The sequence below is a fragment of the Lissotriton vulgaris genome, chromosome 9 (assembly GCF_964263255.1).
Source record: "Lissotriton vulgaris chromosome 9, aLisVul1.2, whole genome shotgun sequence".
NCBI lineage: Eukaryota > Metazoa > Chordata > Amphibia > Caudata > Salamandridae > Lissotriton > Lissotriton vulgaris.
This window is the reverse complement of record NC_141697.1, coordinates 538,087,471-538,114,561: the sequence shown is the minus strand read 5'-3', so window position 1 is coordinate 538,114,561 and position 27,091 is coordinate 538,087,471. Positions and strand designations below refer to the sequence as shown.

General features: G+C 47.1%; 1 protein-coding gene across 1 annotated transcript in view; it reads left to right on the top strand.

Moving 5' to 3' along the window:
* The window catches only part of LOC147690382 (uncharacterized), a 2,590,730-nt gene that overhangs the window by 866,215 nt on the left and 1,697,424 nt on the right, over positions 1 to 27,091 (top strand). The window contains exon 26 of the mRNA XM_086936677.1: positions 25,304 to 25,399. Coding sequence (XP_086792803.1) covers positions 25,304 to 25,399 — 96 coding nt within the window. The remainder of the gene's footprint in view (positions 1 to 25,303; positions 25,400 to 27,091) is intronic.

The following is a 27,091-nucleotide window of genomic DNA, read 5'->3' as shown; positions in this document are numbered from 1 at the left end:
TCGTGTGCTGTGGTATAGCAACTGTAACTACAGTATGGTGACCCTAAATTCACCCAGCTTGAAGACCAATCAATAAGTGGATTATAGAGTTGTAGCTAGGATATCCCTATGATAGCACCGAAAGTGTGCACCTCTATTAGATTAAAAGATGGGGTGTCTTTTTGTCTATTATCACAAATTAAGTTTATGGGAACCGTTTGTTAAGTAATCAATTCTGATGATAATTCAGATCTATCAACTGCCATTACTACTTCTGGTTCGTGTTTCTTTACTCAAGGGATATTTAAGGAACTGGCCATACTTAAATCCTAGAAATCTCCTGGGCCTGGTGAATCCAGGAGCATAGGCAACTGTTTTTGTTGTTGTGGGGAAATTATCTTGGTGACTGAAATGGTTAGGTGTTGTAGAATTTTACCTATGTTATGATTCTGAGGTCAGCGTATTAGACCTACTCGACAAGTTCACCTCAGGACTAGTTGAGCTTGCATGTTTTCCTGATTGCCCTCTGTGATGACTTTCATCTTTTTCTGAGCCTTTTTTGGTTTGGCGATACAATTGTAGGCAAAGTGTCCTGCTTTGCCACAATTTAGGCACAGATATATTTTCTACATCGTTCCTTTCCATTACTAGATAAAGACCCCTTGTTCTTCCAATTATCATGGGTTCTACTGAATCCCTAACCTTAACATCAGTCTGCTTTCACTCAGATCGAACCAAAAACAGCTTTGGCTCATTTCTAGATCTGTTGCTCTCATGCTCAGCAAGTCGATAATCAAGTCTAACGACTAGATCAATAAATTGCACCCAATCGGTAGGGAGGGTCAACTATGTGAGCCAAATAATCTTTCAATTAATCTTTCAGACCCTATAAAACAGGGATATGCTTTTTTCTTTGGGCCATTAAGTTTCAGTAAGTAATTTGCGAAAGGTTGTATTATAAGTAAGTTCTTACCCATTCGTAGGTTTAAAAGATCATTATCACCTACATTATTAAAGGTATGCTTTGTAAATAAGCGTTGCATAGGTTCTTAAAACCTAGCATATTTGTGCAACAGTGGATCGGTATTCTCAATAAGAGGTATTGCCCAATTTGCACCGTTACCATCTAGGTGTGTGATGATAAATGCAATGCATTCTGTATCAGAGGTGATGGCCCCAGTTTACACAATAATTGCAGTAGACATTGTCTGCAGAATGCATTAAAGTTAGTGCTATCTGCAAAAAAGCACTTTAGAGGAGCCAGCAAAGTGGGAGTAAATGTATGTACAGTGTCATTAGTACAGGCTGTTCTCTCATTCCATGACAGCTCTGTTGCCCTTGATTCAATTGTTAACGGCATAGATTGAGTGACAAATTGTTTATCCTTGGAAATGAATCCTGAATCTAACCAGAACAAATAATGTGGGGGATATTGCACCAGTGTATCCCTGAGGGTTTGAATTTCTTGGCGCAAGGCTTGAACTACACTCTACAGCTCTCCAAGGGTCCTAGTTAATATTGCCATATTGGGAATTTCTTCACTGGAAATCTCTGGTAATTTCTGAGCTAGATCCTGAGCATTTATCAAATTCCCTGGGTCCATATTGTCTGGGCAAAAAAGCTTTAAGTGGCTTAGTTTTCTGTCTGATAGCTGACTAGGAAAACTTGTCTGCATAGACGATGCTGGACCGTTCTGAATCCCAACACAGCACTCAACCAAAGAATGTATTACGTCAAACAGACACTGTCCCAGGAGTGAACGGAGTCTGGATAAAACAACAAAAAAGGAAATGACTGAATCACTGGATGTTGGTCTGACTCACTGTTATACACGGGACACCCAACAATCTCCCTTTTTGGGAAGGCGTTTTCTATGGTGCTCTAATGAACAACTAGGAAAAAGTAACATAAATCACATTAGTCATTGTACCAATAAACATAATCAATTTCTGATAGATACATATGTCGTGTGGATTCCTCACCATGTGAATATCCCCTTGCATCAGCAACATCCGGAAATTCTTTTTGTAGCTTCGCGCCGACGTGGATCCGGACGTCACAGAGGCAGGGCACCGCTCGCGACTCCGCTGACGTCACCGACGCCTATAACAGGCCCACGCCGGCGTGATGACATCAGTTCCCTTTTTTCCGCGTCGTCGACGCTAACGGTTTTCAGGGATCGTACTGTAGCTTTACAGTAACTTTGTTACTATTATCCTATTATTGTGTCTATCTTAATATTCTTCGAAATGTCGTCGAAGAAAACTGGATTTAAGGCTTGCGGCGAATGTGGCAAGACTATGTCTATCACCGATCCTCATGAATGCTGTGCTTGGTGTTTAAGTTCCGACCATGACGTCGAGGACTGTCCTTGCTGCAAGAAGATGACTCCGAAGGCGTTAAGAGAAAGAGAGACGAAACTCCTTGTGGCAAAACTTAAAAATAAGAAAGTTAAAACGTCTTCGAAGTCTCAAACTCGTCAGTCGAGGTCGAGATCGAAGTCTAGGTCTCGTTCGAGGTCACGCTCGGAGTCGTCTTCGGCTCACGCTTCGAAGTCTTCGAGGAAGAAACATAAGAAGAGGAGCCATGAGTCACGTCATCACTCCGGAAAGGACTCCAGTTCAAGACCGAAGTCCCAGGTCAAACTTCTGAGTAAGGAAGTGGAGGTTTCGGAGTCGGTACATAACTCTGTTGGTGAGGCTTCACATCCGGATTCACCCGAATCTCAGAAGCAGGTCCATTCTCCGGTTCCATCCAATCCTTCTGGTCAGGAGGATGAAGGTGAGGAGCAGGGGGCTGGTGAAGTCGTAGTTCCGATGCCTGCGGGTTCGTCGACCCCGGTTCCTGGACTCGGTGAAGAGGTCGACGTCGTTTCGACTCCACCTCCTCAGGAACGACCTAAAGATCCATATCCTGAATTTCCAACTCCAGGCCAGGATCCTTCTCAGTTCCTGAACGCCATGTTTGGTGTCTATTCCAGGGCAATGTTCCCGTCTGGTGCACCTGTTGGTCCCACGGGTCCAATGGCCTTTAACTTGGGTATTCCCCAGGCTTACGCCCCTGCGCCCTTCATGCCTTTTATGCCGGCTATACCACCGCATTGGCATTTTCTGACACCACCGGTGTCGTCGACGCCGAAGCGCACGATGCCAACTCCGTCGATGCCAGTCTCATCAACGCCAATGCCTACGACTCCGAGGCAGGATTCTGCCCGACCTCGTATTGAAAAACCTCATCCGACTTCGGGTTCGACGCCGGCACCGACCCCGTCGGAGTCGATTCCGAATCCGTTGACTTCTGCTGTGAAGGAAAGATCTCGGAGAAAGACCCAGAGACTTCTGGAAGAGGAAAGATGTCAATATTCAGATACTGAAGAAGGGGAGTTACAGGATTCTGAGGATCCTTTTGAAGACTTGTGTGAGGCCAGTGGGCTTGAACTGTCGCCTGAGTGGGAATTGGCTTCAGTGTCAAATGTACCATCGAAGGATGTGGTGCCTTATCACACCGTTATAAAAAAAGCAGTGAGTTTATTGAATATTACTCTGCCCACTGCTGATTATAAACCTAATATTTTAACTGAGGTTCTTCATTCACCCTCGTCAGTTATTGAACCTATGTTACCCTTCAACGAGGCCTTATCTGAGCCCATCTATGAGGTTTGGAAGAAACCTTTATCTGCTCCTGCAGTTTCTAGAATAGTGGCGAGGAGATACAGAGTTGCACCTGAGGACCCTGCGTTTTTATCAACTCATCCCTTACCTGAGATTTTGGTGGTGCAAGCTGCCTGCTCAAAGAAATCTGCTGGTGCTTTTCCACAGGTTCCTGGGGATAAAGAATCCAGAAAGCAAGATCAGAGTGCCAAGAAGGTTTTCTCATCAGCCAGTACGGCGTTGAAGTCAACCAACGCAACGTGTCTGATAGGAAGGTATATCCATGCCTTGATGGATTCTGTCAAGCAGCTGATTCCGAAAATTCCTGAGGATGACAGGAAGGATTTTCAGGAAGTGATATCAGACACTCAAGCAGCTGCCAGACAGGTGATTCAGAGTGGTCTGGACACTGCTGATTCGGTGGCAAGGGTCATGGGCTCCTCCGTGGCCACTAGGAGGGCTGCCTGGCTTAAATCATCGGAGTTCTCTGCAGACGTCCAGTCTGTTTTGATGGACTTGCCTTTTGATGGCTCAGGATTGTTTGGCAAGAAGGCTGATGCTGCCTTGGAACGTTTTAAGGACAGTAGGGCCACTGCAAAATCTTTGGGTCTTCAGTCCAGAGGTACTACTGGTAGACGCTTCAGGGGGTTTGGAAGATCTTCCTTTCGTTCTTACAGACCATCCCAGCAGCAGCCTCAACAGCAGCAGAATACGCTGTACAAGTCATACAGGGGCAGGCAAAGATCCCGCCCTAGAGGTCGTCAAACTTCCTCCTCCTCCTCCTCCTCTCCTTCCCAACCCCCGGCCAACGCAGCAAAGCAGCCCTAGATCTGCCATTCCGGATCATGTGGGCCCAGTGGGGGGTCGGCTTACTCATTTTCTACAAGATTGGGAATTAATAACATCGGATCTTTAGGGTCTCAATCTTGTAGAGAATGGGTATGCACTTCCTTTCCAGGAATTCCCCCCCAAATACCCTCCTTGCCAGGGTTATTGTTCGGAGGACCACCTGCTTCTCCTGCAGGAAGAAGTCCTGGCTCTGTTCCGAAAAGGTGCAATAGAGGTGGTTCCAGAGCAGGAAAGGGGTCAGGGGTGCTACTCCCGGTATTTCCTGATCCCCAAGAAAGATGGCAGGCTTCGGCCAATCCTGGATCTCAGGATCTTGAATCTTTACCTGAAACAGGAAAAGTTCAAGATGCTCACTCTTGCGCAGGTTCTTCAAGCGCTGCTGGAAGAAGACTGGATAGTGTTGATCGACTTGCAGGATGCGTAATTTCATATTCCCATCTTGAAGTCGCACAAAAAGTATCTCCGTTTTACGGTTGGGTCACAACACTACCAGTTTGTGGTCCTTCCGTTTGGTCTTACTACTGCGCCTCGAGTCTTCACCAATGTGATGGCAGTGGTGGCGGCTCATCTCAGGAGAACGGGGATACATGTGTTTCCGTATCTAGACGACAGGCTGATCAAAGCGGAGTCGCCGGAGAAGGTGCTCCATCATCTGCAAGAGACAACTCAGTTGTTGCACAGGTTGGGTTTTTCGATAAATGTACCCAAGTCTCACCTGGTGCCCTCACAGCACAACCTGTTCATAGGTGCGGTACTGGACACTACTGTGTGTCGTGCATTCCCTCCCCCTCAAAGGATTCGTGACATACAGGAGATGATTCCTTTGTTTTACAATGAAGCGGTCATTCCAGTCCTGAAGGTCCTTCGCCTGCTCGGTCTGATGGCTTCATGCATTCTGTTCGTCAACCATGCACACTGGCATATGAGGGCGCTCCAGTGGTGCCTCCACAGGCAGTGGTATCAGCACAATGGGGATCTCAGGGAGTCGGTGAAGATCTCCGGAGAAACTGCAGCGGATCTGTCTTGGTGGAGTGTGGAAGGCAATCTGTCTCAAGGGAAGCCTTTTCAGATTCCTCCATCGGTTGCCACAGTAATATATCGGATGCGTCCACTCTCGGGTGGGGTGCTCATCTGGGGGACCTGGAAGTCAAAGGCCTTTGGTCTCCAGAGGAAAGGTTGCTTCATATCAACCTTCTAGAGTTGCGGGGGATACGTCTGGCGCTCAAGGCCTTCCTCCCTTCCCTTCGCGGTCAGTCTGTTCAGGTCCTGACGGACAACACGACCGCGATGTGGAACATCAACAAGCAGGGAGGAGTAGGGTCGCAGTGTCTCTGCAGAGAGGCTCTGCGTCTCTGGTCCTGGGTTCAGGACCATCAGATTTGTCTGATGGCAAATCATCTGGCCGGGGTTCAGAACGTTCCTGCAGACAGTCTCAGTCGGCAGTTCTCTGCCGATCACGTGTGGAGGCTCCATCCAGAGGTAGTTCACGACATCTTTCGGATGTGGGGGACTCCTCGGGTGGACCTGTTCGCCACTCACGAGAATGCTCACTGCCTGTCATTCTGTAGTCTCCAGTATACGATGCAAGGAGCCTTGGGGGACGCGTTTCAGTTGAGTTGGAGCTCGCAACTCCTTTACGCGTTTCCTCCCATACCTTTGATTCCTCGGGTTCTGAGGAAAATTCGCCAAGACCGGACCCGAGTCATATTGATTGCCCCGGATTGGCAAAGAAGGGTGTGGTACTCAGACCTTCTCCACCTCTCCTCTCACCCGCCGCTCCATCTCCCTCACAGGGCAGATCTCCTCTCTCAGATGGAGGGGCAGGATCTACACCCCCACCTCCAGACATTACACCTTCATGCCTGGAGATTGAACGGGGCAACCTGATTTCTTTTTCTCTCCCTCACGATGTGGTGGATGTCATTTTATCAGCCAGGCGTGACTCCACTAAGTCCATCTATTCTTATAGGTGTTCTTAGTTTGTTGTTTGGTGCAGGGAGAAGTCCATAGACTCTTTGAGGGCCCATTTATCTGATGTTCTCCAGTTTGCCCTTTCTCTGGCACAGCAGGGGCTTGCTGTTGCCACGGTGAAGGGTTATCTGTCAGCGCTGTCGGCGTTTATCTGTTTGCCTGACCAGCCTTCTCTGTTTAAATCTCCTATAGTTTTAAGGTTTTTGAAGGGCCTCATCAATAAGTTCCCTCCTACCCCTTTTTCTTGTGCCTCAGTGGGATTTGAATCTAGTTTTGACATTTTTAATGGGTGCTCCTTTTGAGCCTCTTCACAAATGTCCTATGAGGCTCCTGACTTTCAAAACCGTTTTCCTCGTTGCAATAACCTCGGCAAGGAGGGTTAGTGAGCTTCAAGCTCTTAGTTCCAAGCCCCCTTTCTTGATCATTCATGCTGATCGAATGGTTCTTAGGACCAGGGCTGCTTTTCTGCCAAAGGTGGTGACTCCTTTCCACCTTGGTCAATCCATTACCCTTCCTACTTTTTATCCTTCCCCACACCCTTCCAAGGAGGAGGAGAGATTACACCGTCTTGACCCCAAGAGGGCGGTGTCTTTTTATTTGGACAGGACTAAAGACTGTCGCTTGGATGACCAGCTCTTTATTGGCTTTGCTGGCTGCAAGAAAGAAAGAGCGGTCCATAAGAGGACTTTGTCGAGATGGATCGTCCTCTGCATTAAGATCTGCTACTCTTTGGCCGGTAAGGAACCACCAGAGGGTATAAGGGCTCATTCTACTAGAGCTAAGTCTTCGACCTCTGCATTGGCTAGAGGTGTGCCTGTAGAGAATATTTGTAGAGCGGCAATTTGGTCTTCCCTCCACACTTTCGCGAAGCATTACTGCTTGGATTCCGAAGTGAGGAGGGACGGTCATTTTGCGCGCTCTGTCCTTCAGGATTTCTTGGTCTAGAAGAGTGGACACCCTCCTCCGGGAGTGGGGACTGCTGTGGGACTCTATTCACAAGGTGAGGAATCCACACGGCAGATGTATCTATCAGAAGAACAAGTTACTTACCTTCGGTAACGCTTTTTCTGGGAGATACAATATCTGCCTGTGGATTCCTCATTGACCCACCCGCCTCCCCGTTGTCCACTCTTCTATGCCAGAGTTTCTTTAATGTATTATTTTATTGTCAAGGAGTTGTTTAGTTCAAATGTTTTATTGAATTTGCTTCACACTGTGTGTGTTACCTTGATTTCTATACTGCGTATACTGTGTTTATGTCTACTGTCATCGGTCCGTCCGTGTGTCTCGAAGGCACGGAAAAAAGGGCGGAACTGATGTCATCACGCCGGCGTGGGCCTGTTATAGGTGTCGGTGACGTCAGCGGAGTCGCGAGCGGTGCCGTGCCTCTGTGACGTCCGGATCCACGTCGGCGCGAAGCTACAAAAAGAATTTCCGGATGTTGCTGAGGCAAGGGGATATTCACAAGGTGAGGAATCCACAGGCAGATATTGTATCTACCAGTAAAAGCATTACCGAAGGTAAGTAACTTGTTCTTCTTGTAAACACTCCAAGTAATGAAACACACTTACAAATTAATTAAAACAGTAAACACGTATTATGATCTCTTGTGGTAAGGAGAAACACAACTCTTATATTGAGTCCTAAGTCATGGTTCTAAGTCTCCTCATTGAGCATTTTACGCCATATGCTTCAGAAGAATTTTGCTTTGTCTTTCAGCTTCATCGCTCTATCCTCTTTTTTTGCTCATGGGAATGTCTCTGGTGCGCTCAATAGTGTTGTTACTCAGTGTGAGAAGTTGGCCTGATATGCAGTGCTCACTATTCTAGTGAACACTATGTATCAGTCCAGACGACCCTTATTGATGATTGGTTGTAAGTCAACCTTATAGACCAGCTATCCTAGTAGCGTGGATACGAGCAGTCTAAGGCTAAAGACTCGAGAGGGCGTGTTAAGCCAGCTGGTATACCATCACATATACCCCTTGAACACCAAGTGAAAGGACACCACACAAGTGTTATGAATATAAACAGTGTATTTATTAGAATCACAACAGCCCTGTACTCTTTATGAGGACAGGGTACTAAGCACAACACAAAACTCTTACGAAGATACTTAAGTTAGCACAGTATATACAAATGCCCGAGGGGCACGGAAAACCATATACTCTGAAAGTGGAATGCGAAATTACTAGCAGGTAAGTACAGTACTAATAGGCTTTGGAATCGCTAGGACTTGACTATAGAATCTTTAGATTACTTCTAGGAGGCCCAGGGGACTCGGGTGCAGTGTGTGCACTCTCACGCGTGATGCGGGACAAAGTCTATGGTAGCTAGTAAAAGCAAAGTTAGTGTTCTCGGGCGAACCCGACCTGGTAGGAGGAAAACGAAAGTGGATTCTGACCCTTGGATAGTGAGGCTATGCTGGGGCACCGAAATGCCGAAGTTACCTAGCCCAGGGGGTGCAGCTGCATAGGTCTCAAAAGACGTCGGGAATCCTCGTAGATGGACCAGGAGCCTGGAAGAAAGATGCTGGCAGGCGACCAGTGAAGAGAGTTCGAAGTGATCCAAGCCTGGATCTTGAAGATGGACGATACCTGAAAGCAGAGGGGACCAAGTTCGTGACTACTAGCCAGTAGTCAGGTGGCACCAGGAGGGCACGGGATGGTAGTCACCTCGACTAGGTGAGTGGGCGACGCTGGTCTCTGCAGATCTCATGGACCAGGAGGCGTTGTCGGCGACCAGGATGGAGGAGCGAGCTGTCCCACGATGGATGAAGCTGTCGGCGTCGCTGGACCCAGGATTGGGCAACAAAGCCTTGGCAAATTCAAGCCCACGCGGTGGACCTAAAATGGCGTCTTGAGTGGACCAGGAGGGTCCGGGGTGCTCCTCTTTTGGAAGGGAGCAAGGGCCAGTCTGGAGCAACCAGACCAGCAGCGGTGATGTCGTCGGGCGTCGTTAAGAAGGCCACAAGCCAGCGGGCTAGTAGCCAAATAACGCGGTGAGCAGCAAAAAGCAGAAGGGCCCCACGCAGATCGTGGAGATGCTGGGAGGCTGTACTTCGGTGCTGGAGCTGATCAGGGTCGGGGCTTCTCGGACCCCAAAGCACTCACCAGAGAATCCCTCGGCGGTCGTGCTGGAAAGAAGTCGTGCAGTCTTGAAGATGGCCGGTCCCTCGAGGTCTCGTCGCACTCACGGTTCTCAGCTGTTCTCTGCAGATCTCACGGACCAGGAGGCGTTGTCGGCGACCAGGATGGAGGAGCAAGCTGTCCCACGATGGATGAAGCTGTCGGCGTCGCTGGACCCAGGATTGGGCAACAAAGCCTTGGCAAATTCAAGCCCACGCGGTGGACCTAAAATGGCGTCTTGAGTGGACCAGGAGAGTCCTGGGGTGCTCTTCTTTTGGAAGGGAGCAAGGGCCAGTCTGGAGCAACCAGACCAGCAGCGGTGATGTCGTCGGGCGTCGTTAAGAAGGCCACAAGCCAGCGGGCTAGTAGCCAAATAACGCGGTGAGCAGCAAAAAGCAGAAGGGCCCCACGCAGATCGTGGAGATGCTGGGAGGCTGTACTTCGGTGCTGGAGCTGATCAGGGTCGGGGCTTTTCGGACCCCAAAGCACTCACCAGAGGATCCCTCGGCGGTCGTGCTGGAAAGAAGTCGTGCAGTCTTGAAGATGGCCGGTCCCTCGAGGTCTCGTCGCACTCACGGTTCTCTGCTTGGCTGTAGAGGTGAGTAGAGGTCAGAGGTGCCAGGGAAGCCGGTTCTCGTCGAGCTGGGCAGTCGGATTCCGGAGGAAGGACTTGCAGCAGACCGCAGTGTTCTTAAGATGGTGCCTGCGGATGCAGGGTGACTACTCCTTAGTCACAAGGGAGAATCTTGAAGAAGAAATCTTGAAGTCCTTTCGCAGAAAGTTGTGTCTTGATTCCAAAGATGATCTAATTTGAACAGGGGGCCCGCTCCCATCTTTATACTAAGAAAAGGGGCTGACCCGGTGACTAGGTCCTGCCTATGGGTGGGACTAGGAGGGGGGTGGTTACACCCCTCTCCCATGCCGGACTTCCCCCAGGCCAGGGGCTGGTGTGCCCCTGGAACTGGTTCTGACCGGCCTATGCGTAGTGAGCACCGGGGTGCCACTCAGCAGTCACCTTCCTGTAAAGCCCTGCCCACCCAGGATACACAAAACCCTGTCTGGGATTGTGCTAGCACCGCCCCGGACAGGAAACCCTTTGTCCAAGCTCTCCTCGCTGGATGGACTCCCAGCAGCAGGAGGTCAGACTCGTGTCTGTGGTGGCAGCATCCATTTTGTGGAGCTGAGGCTTTGTTTAACTTTAATCGGGGTTCACAGTTACATACATGTCGTGTCTCTCTAGAAGGGTGGAATGCTAACCCCGTCGCCAGAATTGGTGAGGGGTTAGTATTCCAATTCGTATGACACCTTACTCGACATGTTTTGATAAAGCAATACCAAAGATAGCATTTAACCGCGAGGATTATAATGCACTTAAGAGTACATGGTGTGCGTTATCATGGAACAGCTATTAGGACTTGGTTCCGCAAGCTGCAGACAGCTCAGCTCATGCCAGAGCACCATCTCACACGATTCCAAGCACTCTGCCTTCTGGATTGTCAAGGCCTGCCATAGGAGTGACTGATAGGAATCTGTGTGTCCATTTTAGGGTTAGATATAGGTATACTATATCTACAGCAAAGGGTGATTACACGACTTTGCCCCAGCTGTCATGCAGCCAGTTGTGTCAAATTTAGGAGGCCAGCCAGGGGTGGCATAATACATGCTTCAGCCCCTGGTAGGCCCTTGGTACACCTATGCCCTGAGTTACAGGGTCTGATAAGGTGGCCCAGTACCAATTGGTAAATGCACCTAGGGTACACGTTGTAATTTAGAGAGAGAACAGCCAGGCTGTGGGTCTGATTGGCAGGCCCACAGCCAGAGAAAGTCGTAAACCAGTGAAACAAAAGCAAAACATCTGGGTGATCATAGGATTGCAGACCCTACTCTCCCACATGACCCCCCCCCCCAAACTTTGGGACAATAAACTAACCTTGACCAGGTGAGTCTTCTTGTTCTAAGTGGAAATATCTGGAGAGCCCATCGGCATTGCCATGATCAGTACCAGGTCTATGTTCCACTGTAAAGTCCATCCCCTGTAGGGAAATGGACCACCTAAGCAGTTTGGGGTTTTCACCCTTCATCTGATTTAGCCACAAGAGGGGCTTATGGTCGGTCTGAATCTTGAAGTAAGTGCCAAACAAGTATGGCCTCAGCTTCTTCAGGGCCCAAACCACAGCAAAGGCCTCCCTCTCAATAGCTGACCAATTCTTCTCTCTGGGGGTCAGCCTTCTGCTTATAAAAGCAATGGGCTGGTCTTGACCATCAAAATTCAGTTGAGATAGAACAGCTCCCACACCCAACTCAGAAGCATCTGTTTGGACAATGAATGGTTTGGAGTAGTCTGGACTCTTGAGGATAGGTGCTGTGCACATGGCCTGCTTTAGGTCATCGAATGCTTTTTGACAGCCTGCTGTCCACTGAACCTTTTTTGGCATTTTCTTACTTGTCAGTTCATTTAATGGAGTCACAATTGATCCATAGTTCCTGACAAATTTTCTGTAGTAACCAGTCAGGCCCAAGAAAGCTCGAACCTGAGTCTGGGTGGTTGGAGGAGCCCAGTCCCTGATTGACTGTATTTTGCTCTCCAGTGGTTTAACTTGGCCTCCACCTACAAGGTGGCCCAAGTACACAACCTGTGTCTGCCCTATCTGGCACTTTGTGGCCTTGATAGTGAGACCTGCAGCTTGCAGAGCCTCTAACACTTTCCTCAGGTGGACCAGGTGATCCTCCCAGGTGGAGCTAAAGACAGCAATATCATCAAGATATGCTGCACAGAAGTCATCCAGCCCAGTGAGAACATGATTCACCAACCTTTGGAAGGTGGCAGGTGCATTTTTCAGACCAAAGGGCATTACCACAAACTGATAATGTCCACCAGGGGTTGAAAATGCTGTCTTGGGCTTGGCATCCTCAGCTAACCTGATTTGCCAATACCCAGCTGTCAGGTCAAATGTACTTAAGTAGTTGGCAGAAGCCAATCTATCTATGAGTTCATCTGCCCTTGGTATTGGGTGGGCATCAGTCTTAGTGACTGCATTGAGACCCCTGTAGTCTACGCAGAACCTCATCTCTTTCTTACCACCCTGGGTGTGAGGTTTTGGCACTAGAACTACTGGACTAGCCCAAGGGCTATCTGAGGGTTCAATGACTCCCAACTCCAACATTTTCTGCACTTCAGTTTTGATGCAGTCTCTAACATGATCAGGCTGCCTGTAGATTTTACTCTTGACTGGCAGGCTGTCACCAGTGTCAACCTCATGGGTACACCAATTGGTCTGACTGGGTGTCAGAGAGAACATATGTCTGAAAGACTGAAGAACCTGTTTACAGTCTTTCTGTTGATGTTCAGAGAGGCTGCCACAAAAGACAACACCATCTACTGACCCATCATCAGGATTCTGAGTGAGCAGGTCTGGGAGAGGGTCACTCTCTTCCTCTTGTCCCTCATCTATGGCCATGAGCAAGCTCATTTCCTTCCTGCCGACATATGCTTTTAGCCTGTTGACATGGAGCACCCTGTGGGGGCTCCTGGGAGTTCCAAGGTCCACCAGGTAGGTGACTTCTCCCTTTTTCTCCAGAATGGTGTAGGGCCCAGACCATTTGTCTTTGAGTGCTGCTGGGGCCACTGGCTCCAACACCCACACCTTCTGTCCAGACTGATAAACAGTCAGGACAGCCTTTTGGTCATGCCAAGCTTTTTGGAGTTCTTGACTGGCCTTAAGGTTTTCAGATGCCTTCTCCATATACTCAGCCATCCTGGAGCGGAGACCAAGTACATAGTCCACTATGCTGGTTGCAGGCTTTTTGAGAGGTCTCTCCCATCCTTCCTTCACCAAACACAGGGGACCTCTCACAGGATGCCCATACAAAAGTTCAAAAGGGCTGTAGCCAACCCCCTTTTGTGGGACCTCTCTGTAAGCAAACATAAGGCAGGGAATCAGGACATCCCATCTACGCCTGAGCTTTTCAGGTAGTCCATGAATCATCCCTTTTAGGGTCCTGTTGAACCTTTCAACAAGCCCATTGCACTGTGGGTGATAGGGTGTGGTGAACTTGTAGTTGACACCACATTCCTTCCACATAGCAGTTAAGTAGCTTGACATGAAGTTTGCACCTCTGTCAGAGACAACCTCCTTAGGGAAGCCCACTCTGGAGAACACTCCAACTAGGGCCCTTGCCACTACAGGTGCTGTAGTGGTCCTAAGTGGAATAGCTTCAGGATACCTGGTGGCATGATCCACTACCACCAGTATAAACTTGTGCCCTGATGCTGTCTGGGGTTCCATTGGACCAACAATGTCAATCCCCACTCTTTCAAAGGGCACCCCACCACAGGCATTGGTATAAGGGGGGCCTTTGTTGTGCCACCTGACTTACCACTGGCTTGGCAAGTGACACAGGAGCGACAAAACTCCTTGGTATCCTCATTCATGTGAGGCCAGTGAAAGTGTGAGACAAGCCTGTCCCAAGTCTTTGTCTGGCCTAAGTGACCTGCTAAGGGAATCTCATGGGCCAAGGTAAGGAGGAAACCTCTCTGAGACAAGGGGATAACCAGCCTCCTGGTCATGCCAGGCTCGGGGTCTCTTGCCTCAGTGTACAGGAGTCCATCTTCCCAGTATACCTTGTGGGTACCTGTGGCGTTCCCAGCAGCCTCAGCAGCAGCCTGCTGTCTGAGGGGTTCAAGGGAAGGGCAGTCTAACTGGTCCTTCCCCAGGTCTTCCCTTGAGGGGCCACCTGAACCCAGAAATTCAACTTGATCAAGTTCGAACTCTTTAGGCTCAGTTTCCCTCAATTCCTGTAGGTCAGCCTCCTCTGAGACTTGATCCACAACCTGGGGCAAGGGGAAAGGCAATGCCTTAACCCTACTGCTCTTCTTCTTGGAAGGTGTCTGGTCCGTTGTTCCAGGATCCAGCACCTGTTCAGTGGGGCATCTTCTGGCCTGTGACCTAGTCACAGCAAGCACATGTGCTGGCAAGCCTAACATCTCCATGTGAGTCCTATGCTCCACTTCTGACCATTGTGATGACTCCAAATCATTGCCCAACAAACAATCCACTGGGAGGTCTGAACTAACTACAACCTTCTTTTGGCCAGTTACCCCTCCCCAGGAGAAAGCTACAATTGCCATACTATGACTGGTAGTGACATTGCTTGCATTGGTCACCAGGAAATCTGTACCTGGCATGATCTGTCCAGGGTCCACAAAGTTAGGTGTCACCATGGTGACACTGGCACAAGTGTCCCTATAGGCCTGAGCCATTTGTCCATTGATAAAAGGTATCTGTCTGTATTTGCCCAAAGTATTGGGACTGACATCAGGGGATAGATCCCCATCTCCTGTACAGACAAGGACAGCCTGAGTGAGTGTGCCAACTAAGTTGTCATACCCCTCAGAACCCAAGGTTAACCCAACTAAACCCTTGGGAGGCGCACTACCACTGCTGACTGTACTAGGGGGCACAGGTGCCTTATGGGCTGCAGTGGCAGGAGTCTGCCCTCTTCCTTTCTTGGTGCACTCACTAAACCAGTGAGTTTTACTTTTGTAGTATTGGCACCACCTTTTAGATTAGCCTTCTTGATTCTTCTTTTTCTGGGGAGCTTGACCCCCACCCTCTTTGGGTTGTTGGGGACCTGTTGAAGACTTCTGGTCATTTTGTTCCCCCTTAGAATCTTTACCCTTCTGGTCTGCTTTCTTCTGACCACCTTGATTCTGGCCCTGGTTCTGCTTAACTCTTGTTCTGACCCATCTGTCTGCCTTCTTTCCCAATTCTTGGGGAGAGGTCAGATCTAAGTCAACAAGATGCTGATGCAACAACTGGTTCTGACAATTGTTTAAAATTTGTTCTCTCATGATCAAATTATACAATCCTGTGTAATCAGTAACCTTACTGCCCAGCAACCAGCCCTCCAAAGCCTTAGTGGCACAATCTACAAAATCAGACCAATCCTGAGACTGAGTTTTCTGGGTATCCCTGAACAGCAACCTGTACTGCTCAGTGGTTAGGCCAAACCCATCAATCAGTGTATTCTTCAGGACTTGGTAATTGTTAGCATCCTCCACTCTAGTAGTGAGGAGCTTGTCTCTGCCTTTACCTTCAAAGGAGAGCCACAAGATAGCTGCCCACTGACTCTGGGGGACACACTGTACAGTACGGGCCCTCTCCAAAGCAGTAATCCATTTGTGGATGTCATCCCCTTGTTTAAAGGGGGGCACTATCTTATTCAGGTGCTTTGTATCAAAACTCCTTTCCCTATTGCTAGGTATATTGCTGCCACCAGTGGGTTTTGACCCACTCAATTCTTGCTCTCTAGCAAAGGCAAGTCTCTCTTTGGCCAGGGCAAGTTCTTCCCTTTCAATCCTCAGATTGACTTCCCTTTCCTTAGCCTCACATATTCTCCTCTGAGGGGAGGTCATCCTCCTCAAAGCAGAGGCCTGAGAGCCATTGGTTTGAATGGATCTGTTAGAGCCTCTTGATAGAGACCTAACTCGTCCATTCCCAATGTTAAGCTGGCCTGAGAGGGGCCCCAGGGGTCTCCTGGTACCATTCTCATGCCTGCTTAAGTTGTCCCTAGTTAGCTGGCTAACTACTTCTGGACCTTTGTCTGCCTCATCCCCAGATGTCTCCAGATCCTCATCCTCCTCTTCACCTTCTGCAGAGAGATGGATAAGGTCTGGGTCACCTGAGGTTCCCTCTAGGGGAGGCATGTTCCCATCTGGATTAGAAGGGTCTGGGTTACCAGCCCTCCTGGCATCATAAGTCTCTAGGAGACCAATCAGAAAGGGAATTGTGGGGTTAGACCCCTGTTTTAGTTTCCTGGAGGTACACACTTGTCTCATCTCCTGGAAGCTAAGAGCAGCATATCTGGAAGTAGTGACATGTGGAGGGTCTACTGACACAAGGGGAGACTCAGAGTTTCCTCCTTTGTCTGACATGCTGATTCTAGTGTGGTGTAAGTGATGCACCTACCTACACTATATGTTTGCCTACTGATCCCTTGCTAAGAGTTGTAGCCAAGGTGTGCTAAGCCTTGAGGAGCTACAACAGCTGGTTCAGTAGAACTCAGAGTATTCTAAGCTAAGTTATATGTACCTGAAGTACTTATGTGATCTTTCACAAGATATTCTTAGGATACGTGTGGTAAAACAACAGCAAGCTCAAATCCCAACCGCTGCTCACCAATGTGAGAAGTTGGCCTGATATGCAGTGCTCACTATTCTAGTGAACACTATGTATCAGTCCAGACGACCCTTATTGATGATTGGTTGTAAGTCAACCTTATAGACCAGCTATCCTAGTAGCGTGGATACGAGCAGTCTAAGGCTAAAGACTCGAGAGGGCGTGTTAAGCCAGCTGTTATACCATCACATATACCCCTTGAACACCAAGTGAAAGGACACCACACAAGTGTTATGAAAATAAACAGTGTATTTATTAGAATCACAACAGCCCTGTACTCTTTATGAGGACAGGGTACTAAGCACAAACAAAAAAAACTCTTACGAAAATACTTAAGTTAGCACAGTATATACAAATGCCCGAGGGGCACGGAAAACCATATACTCTGAAAGTGGAATGCGAAATTACTAGCAGGTAAGTACAGTACTAATAGGCTTTGGAATCGCTAGGACTTGACTATAGAATCTTTAGATTACTTCTAGGAGGCCCAGGGGACTCGGGTGCAGTGTGTGCACTCTCACGCGTGATGCGGGACAAAGTCTATGGTAGCTAGTAAAAGCAAAGTTAGTGTTCTCGGGCGAACCCGACCTGGTAGGAGGAAAACGAAAGTGGATTCTGACCCTTGGATAGTGAGGCTATGCTGGGGCACCGAAATGCCGAAGTTACCTAGCCCAGGGGCTGCAGCTGCAAAGGTCTCAAAAGACGTCGGGAATCCTCGTAGACGGACCAGGAGCCTGGAAGAAAGATGCTGGCAGGCGACCAGTGAAGAGAGTTCGAAGTGATCCAAGCCTGGATCTTGAAGATGGACGATACCTGAAAGCAAAGGGGACCAAGTTTGTGACTACTAGCCAGTAGTCAGGTGGCACCAGGAGGGCACCGGATGGTAGTCACCTCGACTAGGTGAGTGGGCGACGCTGGGCTCTGCAGATCTCACGGACCAGGAGGCGTTGTCGGCGACCAGGATGGAGGAGCGAGCTGTCCCACGATGGATGAAGCTGTCGGCGTCGCTGGACCCAGGATTGGGCAACAAAGCCTTGGCAAATTCAAGCCCACGCGGTGGACCTAAAATGGCGTCTTGAGTGGACCAGGAGGGTCCGGGGTGCTCCTCTTTTGGAAGGGAGCAAGGGCCAGTCTGGAGCAACCAGACCAGCAGCGGTGATGTCGTCGGGCGTCGTTAAGAAGGCCACAAGCCAGCGGGCTAGTAGCCAAACAACGTGGTGAGCAGCAAAAAGCAGAAGGGCCCCACGCAGATCGTGGAAATGCTGGGAGGCTGTACTTCGGTGCTGAAGCTGCTCAGGGTCGGGGCTTCTCGGACCCCAAAGCACTCACCAGAGGATCCCTCGGCGGTCGTGCTGGAAAGAAGTCGTGCAGTCTTGAAGATGGCCGTTCCCTCGAGGTCTCGTCGCACTCACGGTTCTCAGCTTGGCTGTAGAGGTGAGTAGAGGTCAGAGGTGCCAGGGAAGCCGGTTCTCGTTGAGCTGGGCAGTCGGATTCCGGAGGAAGGACTTGCAGCAGACCGCAGTGTTCTTAAGATGGTGCCTGCGGATGCAGGGTGACTACTCCTTAGTCACAAGGGAGAATCTTGAAGAAGAAATCTTGAAGTCCTTTCGCAGAAAGTCGTGTCTTGATTCCAAAGATGATCTAATTTGAACAGGGGGCCCGCTCCCATCTTTATACTAAGAAAAGGGGCTGACCCGGTGACTAGGTCCTGCCTATGGGTGGGACTAGGAGGGGGGTGGTTACACCCCTCTCCCATGCCGGACTTTCCCCAGGCCAGGGGCTGGTGTGCCCCTGGAACTGGTTCTGACCGGCCTATGCGTAGTGAGCACCGAGGTGCCACTCAGCAGTCACCTTCCTGTAAAGACCTGCCTACCCAGGATACACAAAACCCTGTCTGGGATGGTGCTAGCACCGCCCCGGACAGGAAACCCTTTGTCCAAGCTCTCCTCGCTGGAAGGACTCCCAGCAGCAGGAGGTCAGACTCGTGTCTGTGGTGGCAGCATCCATTTTGTGGAGCTGAGGCTTCGTTTAACTTTAACCGGGGTTCACAGTTACATACATGTCGTGTCCCTCTAGAAGGGTGGAATGCTAATCCCGTCGCCAGAATTGGCGAGGGGTTAGTATTCCAATTCGTATGACACCTTACTCGACATGTTTTGATAAAGCAATACCAAAGATAGCATTTAACCGCGAGGATTATAATGCACTTAAGAGTATATGGTATGCGTTATCATGGAACAGCTATTAGGACTTGGTTCCGCAAGCTGCAGACAGGCTCAGCTCATTGCAGAGCACCATCTCACACGATTCCAAGCACTCTGCCTTCAGGATTGTCAAGGCCTGCCATAGGAGTGACTGATAGGAATCTGTGTGTCCATTTTAGGGTTAGATATAGGTATACTATATCTACAGCAAAGGGTGATTACACGACTTTGCCCCAGCTGTCATGCAGCCAGTTGTGTCAAATTTAGGAGGCCAGCCAGGGGTGCCATAATACATGCTTCAGCCCCTGGTAGGCCCTGGGTACACCTATGCCCTGAGTTACAGGGTCTGATAAGGTGGCCCAGTACCAATTGGTAAATGCACCTAGGGTACACGTTGTAATTTAGAGAGAGAACAGCCAGGCTGTGGGTCTGATTGGCAGGCCCACAGCCAGAGAAAGTCGTAAACCAGTGAAACAAAAGCAAAAAATCTGGGTGATCATAGGATTGCAGACCCTACTCTCCTACACTCAGTTCAGGAATAAATGCACAAGTACCTGAATATTGCAAGCTTGAAATCAACAGAGTCACAGAGAAAACAAGAACAGTGCACTGATGTTGTTCTTTTTCCCTTTGCTTTTCTTTTCTTTAATTTTAGAGTTCCAAGTGATGACACCTGCAGAACGGACCTGGATGCGGAACTAATATTCCAGGCGACTTCCAGAGCACAAAGGATTGCCGCCGTTCCTCAACGGTAGGTCTTTCTGTGAGATGCCAGGATCGAGAGAACTCGATTAGCTGCTCGGAGATGTCTGCAAGTGCGCAGATATCGCCGGTCAGGCAGGATGCTGGACGAAGTCAGAGGGAGGGGTTCGGGCTCCAGGGAGACAGTGGAGAGTTTCTTCTTGAAGGAATGAAGCCAAGCGTCCAACTGGGGATTAACTGGACTATCTATCATTGGTTCTATTGTACTGGAGGGGCACGTGGTTAATTATACTACTGTGGTTCCATATTCTGGAAGAGCATGTGTTTACTGTGACTCACGGTTTCAAGACAATTCTTGTTTGCAGGAACATGGATAATTGCTAACATGTGTAATAAATGCTTGCACGTGAAACCATTATAAGCAACCACCACAGGAAATTCTAAATGTGCACCTGACACAAATAATAATTTACTATGGAACCAAGCCTTAAATAAACACAAAGATAATTACAACCACGGGGAGCAGACATGGTGCTTGGTACAAACATAATGATAGTCACAAATGTGGATCATTACAATCCTGAGGAAAATATTGAAATCTGGCACATGGCAATGCTAGTTTATGCCTAGCAAAACACAGAACCAACTGAACTCTATAAAGTTTTTGTGTAAAAATGTTTGTATAAAAGATAGGGGGAAAACATTTAGCCTAAGCTGTGTAAAAGGAGGGTAGGACTACATGGCTCTTAATGCTATAACCTGATGCACATATGGGGCATGCTGGCATGCAAGAGTTAGTAATCATAACAGTTCCAACTGCAAGTGGTCAAAAATGTGGCAGCGTGACTCCTTTTTATTTTGCAAAAAGGTACCCACACTTCACCAGTTCCTGACTTTGTAATTATTCAAATACAAATAAACGTGGAGGTCGTACAGCATCGACCTCCCACTTCACCATTCCTTACCCACCTGCCCTAGGTCCCTTTGAATAAAAGGATCATCTTTAAAGCACTGACCTTAGCACAGAGTGCCCTGAATAACATCGGTCCCAGCTATCTGAACGAAAGAATCACTTAGGAGCAGTTCAGCAGAAATCGATGTTCCCGTCAGTCCCACCTCATGTAGGTTCCTCCATTTAAAAGGAGATGTGGTGGTACCTCTCTTTTGTATGCGTTGCGAAAATGTGGAACATATTCCCCTATCAACTCAGAAGCACAGAAACTGAATCCATCTTCCGCAAATGTTTAAAAACATACCCGTTTAACTTATAATATCTTACTTCACTCTATCCTCCTAAGTCTTGTCCTTGGTAGCGCTGGGCAACTCATTTATGAGTATCTGTTCATGCTATACAAATACCTCTCATTCATTCATTCATTCTTTCAAGCCGTGGGTGATTACTAGCCAGCTATACTTGATCACCAACTTTGTAAGCTGGTTGTGGTGTGCAATGTTTGTTTGCGTTTCTTATCATACTTCTCTTGGTTTGTTTGAGTTGTATTTATACAGCTTGTTGAATCTCAGAAAAGTGCTTCTGGAATTTCTGTAGGGAGGGATCCGAGATTACTACAGCGCACACAATTTTCTGTTTATATATGTGGGTTGATGCCTGTCGCGCAGTAAAAAGGAAATACCTAACTAGCCGAGTGTTCTGTTTTATTTTATGAAAACTCCACAGAAAGTCAAACATATTCCCATTCCGAAGATTGACACCTTAAATGACATGAAAGGATCTGTTCTTGTGCTTGATTTACTCGTTCTGCCTGATCATCTGTTTGTGGGTGGTAAGTGGACGAGAGACGAGCATCGATATCTAAGGATTTGCATAGGTTTTGCCAAAACCTTGATACAAATTGAGAGCTCTATTGGAAATAAAGATTGATGGAAGACCATGTAATCATAAATTGTAGTGGGTGAATAAGTCTACCGGTGCTTTGGCGGTATGGATCGCCTCTTAAGGATTAAATGTGCCATTGTAGAGAACAGACCCACTACTACTCATATAGTAGTAAAACCATTGGAATTTGGCAAATTGGTTACAAACTCCATACTGATGGCATGCCAGGGGTATGGAGGCACTGGCCGGGGTGGTGCAATAAACCCAATGATGGAGTATGGACCGACCTATTCTGGGGATATGGGACAAGCTTGCACATAAGTGTGCACATCCATGGATAGGTTAGGCCACCAAAGCCATCTATTACAGTTAGCAATAGTTTTTCGAATGCCAGAAAGTCCAGCAAGTGGTTTATCATGGCACCAATTTCACACCTTATCTCTGAGTATTTCAAAGGTTACATACACGTTGTTACCATGGTAGGGGTGTCCATCTTTTACCAGATTATCATACTCTGTGATCCATTCATCTATATTCACTTGCTGCATCCTTTGTTTTATCTTATCCAAAAACTGTTGTTTAGTACAAGTACCTATCACCTGCTCAGAACCTAATAGATCTTGGGGCGGGTGAAGTGCTAATTTGGGTGAATCATGACCCCATAGTGATACTATATCTGCCTTGGTCTGATGTTTTCCAGTATGGTACGTCGGAACAACATAAATTTCACTAAAAAACAAGAGCTCTCTAACCTGTCTGTGTGTCAAGTGCTTGAGGGATAGAAAAGAATTCACATTTTTATGATATGTTTAACCTGTAACTGTATGTTATGCACCCAGTAGATAGTGGCACCACTCCTGAAAACATAATGATCCAGCATTGGGGTATCTTTCATAGATTTACATGGTGGAATCATTCTCCGTTGTCATAATGGGAGTCCCAAGGTAATATAAGCATTAGTAAAACTCTTCCATGGGCTTTAATGGTGATAACCATGCATTTAATAGCCTATCTACCTCCATTAAAAAAAATAAACTTTAGGTACAACCAATATGTAACCAGCACCCTCTTGTGTATTCTGTTGACTTTCGCACCTGATCCAAGAGAACAGTTAATGGTGGCAAAAGGTGTCTATTCTAGACTGTTTACTTATTGAGGGCCCTGTAGTCTTTGCATGCATGTAAATCACCATTCTTCTTTGGGACAAAGAATATGGCGGAAGAAACAGGGGAAGTGGCATGACGAATGGAGCCTAAAACTAGCGATTTGTCCAGGTATTGCTTTAGATAATTAGTCTCAGTTTCCGATTGAGAGTAAATGAGACTACTTGGTAGGTTAGCCCCTGTAATAAAAAGAATGCAACAGTCAAAGTCCCTGTGAGGGCGTAGCTGAATGGCTTTCTTTTCATCAAATACATCCAGAAAACCCAAGTATTCCTTTGGAAGGATGTCTGAAAGTTCTGGTGCCACTACTACACACGTTTGGGGTAGAATCAGGTCTTGTGCTGTGGTATAGCAACTGTAACTACAGTATGGTGACCCTAAATTCACCCAGTATGAAGACCAATCAATAAGGGGATTATAGAGGTATAGCTAGGATATCCCTATGATAGCACCGAAAGTGTGCACCTCTATTAGATTGAAATATGGGGTGTCTTTTTGTCTATTATCACAAATTAAGTTTATGGGAACCGTTTGTTAAGTAATCAATTCTGATGATAATTCACATCGATCAACTGCCATTACTACTTCTGGTTTTTGTTTCTTTACTCAAGGGATATTTAAGGAACTGGCCACACTTAAATCCTAGAAATCCCCTGGGCCTGCTGAATCCAGGAGCATAGGCAACTGTTTTTGTTGTTGTGGGGAAATTATCTTGGCGACTGAAATGGTTAGGTGTTGTGGAATTTTACCTATGTTATGATTCTGAGGTCAGCGTATTAGACCTACTCGACAAGTTCACCTCAGGACTAGTTGAGCATGTATGTTTTCCTGATTGCCCTCTGTGATGACTTTCATCTTTTTCTGAGCCTTTTTTAGTTTGGCGATACAATTGCAGGCAAAGTGTTCTGCTTTACTACAATTTAGGCACAGATATATTTTCTGCATCGTTCCTTTCCATTACTAGATAATGACCCCTTGTTCGTCCAATTAGCATGGGTTCTACTGAATCCCTAACCTTAACATCAGTCTGCTTTCACTCAGATCGAACCAAAAACAGCCTTGGCTCATTTCTAGATCTGTTGCTCTCATGCTCAGCAAGTCAAAAATCAAGTTTAACGACTAGATCAATAAATTGCACCCAATCTGTAGGGAGGGCCAACTATGTGAGCCAAAGAATCTTTCAATTAATCTTTCAGACCCTATGAAACAGGGATATGCTTTTTTCTTTGGACCATTGAGTTTCAGTAAGTAATTTGAGAGAGGTTGTATTATAAGTAAGTTCTTACCCTGTCGTAGGTTTAAAAGCTCATTATCACCTACCTTAATAAAGGCATGCTTTGTAAATAAGCATTGCATAGGTTCCTAAAACCTAGCATATTTGTGCAACAGTGGATCGGTATTCTCAATGAGAGGTATTGCCCAATTTGCACTGTTACCATCTAGGTGGGTGATGATAAATGCAATGCAGTCTCTATCAGAGGTGATTGGCCCCAGTTTACACAATAATTGCAGTTGACATTGTCTGCAGAATGCATTAAAGTTAGTGCTATCTGCAAAAAAGAACTCTAGGGGAGCCAGCGAAGTGGGAGTAAATGTATATACAGTGTCATTAGTACAGGCTGTTCTCTCATTCCATGACAGCTCTGTTGCCCTTCCTTGATTCAATTGTAAACGGCATGGATTGAGTGACAAATTGTTTATCCTTGGAAATGAATCCTGAATCTAACCAGAACAAATAATGTGGGGGATATTGCACCAATGTATCCCTGAGAGTTTTAATTTCTTGGCGCAAGGCTTGAACTACACTCTATAGCTCTCCAAGGGCCCTAGTTAATATTGCCATATTGGGAATTTCCTCACTGGAAATCTCTGATAATGTCTGAGCTAGATCCTGAGCATTTATCAAATTCCCTGGGTCCATATCGCCTGGGCAAAAAAGCTTTAAGTGGCTTAGTTTTCTGTCTGATAGCTGACTAGGAAAACTTGTCTGCATAGACGATGCTGGACCCATCTGACTCCCAACACAGCACTCAACCAAAGAATGTATTACGTCAAACAGACACTGTCCCAGGAGTGAACGGAGTCTGGATAAAACAACAAAAAAGGAAATGACTGAATCACTGGGTGTTGGTCTGACTCACTGTTATACACGGGACACCCAACAATCTCCCTTTTTGGGAATGCGCATTCTATAGTGCTCTAATGAACAACTAGGAAAAAGCAACATAAATCACATTAGTCATTGTACCAATAAACATAATCAGTTTCTTTTAAACACTCCAAGTAATGAAACAGACTTACAAAGTAATTAAAACAGTAAACACGTATTATGATCTCTTGTGGTAAGGAGACACACAACTCTTATATTGAGTCCTAAGTCATGGTTCTAAGTCTCCTCATTGAGCATTTTACGCCATATGCTTCAGAAGAATTTTGCTTTGTCTTTCAGCTTCATCGCTCTATCCTCTTTTTTTGCTCATGGGAATGTCTCTGGTGCTGTCAATAGTGTTGTTACTCAGTTCAGGAATAAATGCACAAGTTCCTGAATATTGCAAGCTTGAAATCAACAGAGTCACCGAGAAAACAAGAACAGTGCACTAATGTTGTTCTTTTTCCCTTTGCTTTTCTATTCTTTAATTTCAGAGTTCCAAGTGATGACACCTGCAGAACGGACCTGGATGCGCAACCAATATTCCAGGCGACTTCCAGAGCACAAGGGATTGCCGCAGTTCCTCAACGGTAGGTCTTTCTGTGAGATGCCAGGATCGAGGGAACTCGATTAGCTGCTCGGAGATGTCTGCAAGTGCGCAGATATCGCCGGTCAGGCAGGATGCTGGACGAGGTCAGAGGGAGGGGTTCGGGTTCCAGGGAGACAGTGGAGAGTTTCTTCTTGAAGGAATAAAGCCAAGCGCCCAACTGGGGTTTAACTGGACTATCTATAATTGGTTCTATTGTACTGGAGGGGCACGTAGTTAATTATACTTCTGTGGTTCCATATTCTGGAAGAGCATGTGTTTACTGTGACTCACGGTTTCGAGACAATTCTTGTTTGCAGGCACATGGATAATTGCTAACATGTGTAATAAGTGCTTGCACCTGAAACCTTTATAAGCAACCACCACAGGAAATTCTAAATATGCACCTGACACAAATAATAATTTACTATGGAACCAAGCCTTAAATAAACACAAAGATTATTACAAGCACGGGGAGCAGACATGGTGCTTGGTACAAACATAATGATAGTCACAAATGTGGATCATTACAATCCTGAGGAAAATATTGAAATCTGGCACATGGCAATGCTAGTTTATGCCTAGCAAAACACAGAACCAACGGAACTCTATAGAGTTTTTGTGTAAAAATGTTTGTCTAAAAGATAGGGGGAACAACATTTAGCCTAAGCAGTGTAAAAGGAGGGTAGGACTACATGGCTCTTAATGCTGTAACCTGATGCACATATGGGGCATGCTGGCATGCAAGAGTTAGTAATCATAACAGTTCCTCCCCACAAAGGGTGACACACGGGGCGAGGTTTATGGGGGTTTTGTGAATGAAAGAATCATACCAACCGAGGTGCATGGACGTTCCCAGCCAGTTTCTATGATTGATCATCTGGGCCTTAACCCTTTCAATCTATTAAGTAGAATAAATAGATATGTTATCTCTTTGAGTTAAGGATTTTCTGTACTGCAAATTCTAGATGACCAACAATTTTTAGAGGAGGTGGTGGTGGTGGTAGTCGTTGGGTTTGGGCATGACAAGGTCAGAGCAGAGAGACATGGAACACTGTGTGAAAGGGCATGTCCTCTGGTAGTTGTAGTCTGTAAGATACTGGGTTCATTATTTGCTAAATAGTATAAGGCCCTCAATATCATGGATGTAATTTACGCAGTTCCTGACTTTGTAATTATTCAAATACAAATAAACATGGAGGTCGTACAGCATTGTCCTCGAATGTCCTTCCATTGGCCCCTTCTGATAGATACATCTGCCATGTGGATTCCTCACCTTGTGAATATCCCCCTTGCGCCAGCAACGTTCGGAAAATTCTTCGTAGCACGCCGGCGTGGACGACGTCATAGGAGCACGGCATCGCGCGCGACTCCGTCTGACGTCACCGACTCCTCATAAGGCCCACGTCGGCGTGATGACATCAGTTCCCTTTTTTCCGCGTCGTCGACGCTAACGGTTTCTGGGATCTTCTGCGATACTTTTGTATCTTTTCACTGTTTAGCTGTTACAGTTTCTCTGTTGAGATTCACTTCTTCCCCGAGGATGTCGTCGAGGAAGACGGGTTTCAAACAATGTGGTTCCTGTACCCGAATGATGTCGATCCCCGATCCGCATTCCGACTGTCTGTGGTGTCTTGGATCGGGTCACGATGTTAAGAACTGTCGTTCCTGTGACAAGATGAACCCCAAGGCTTTG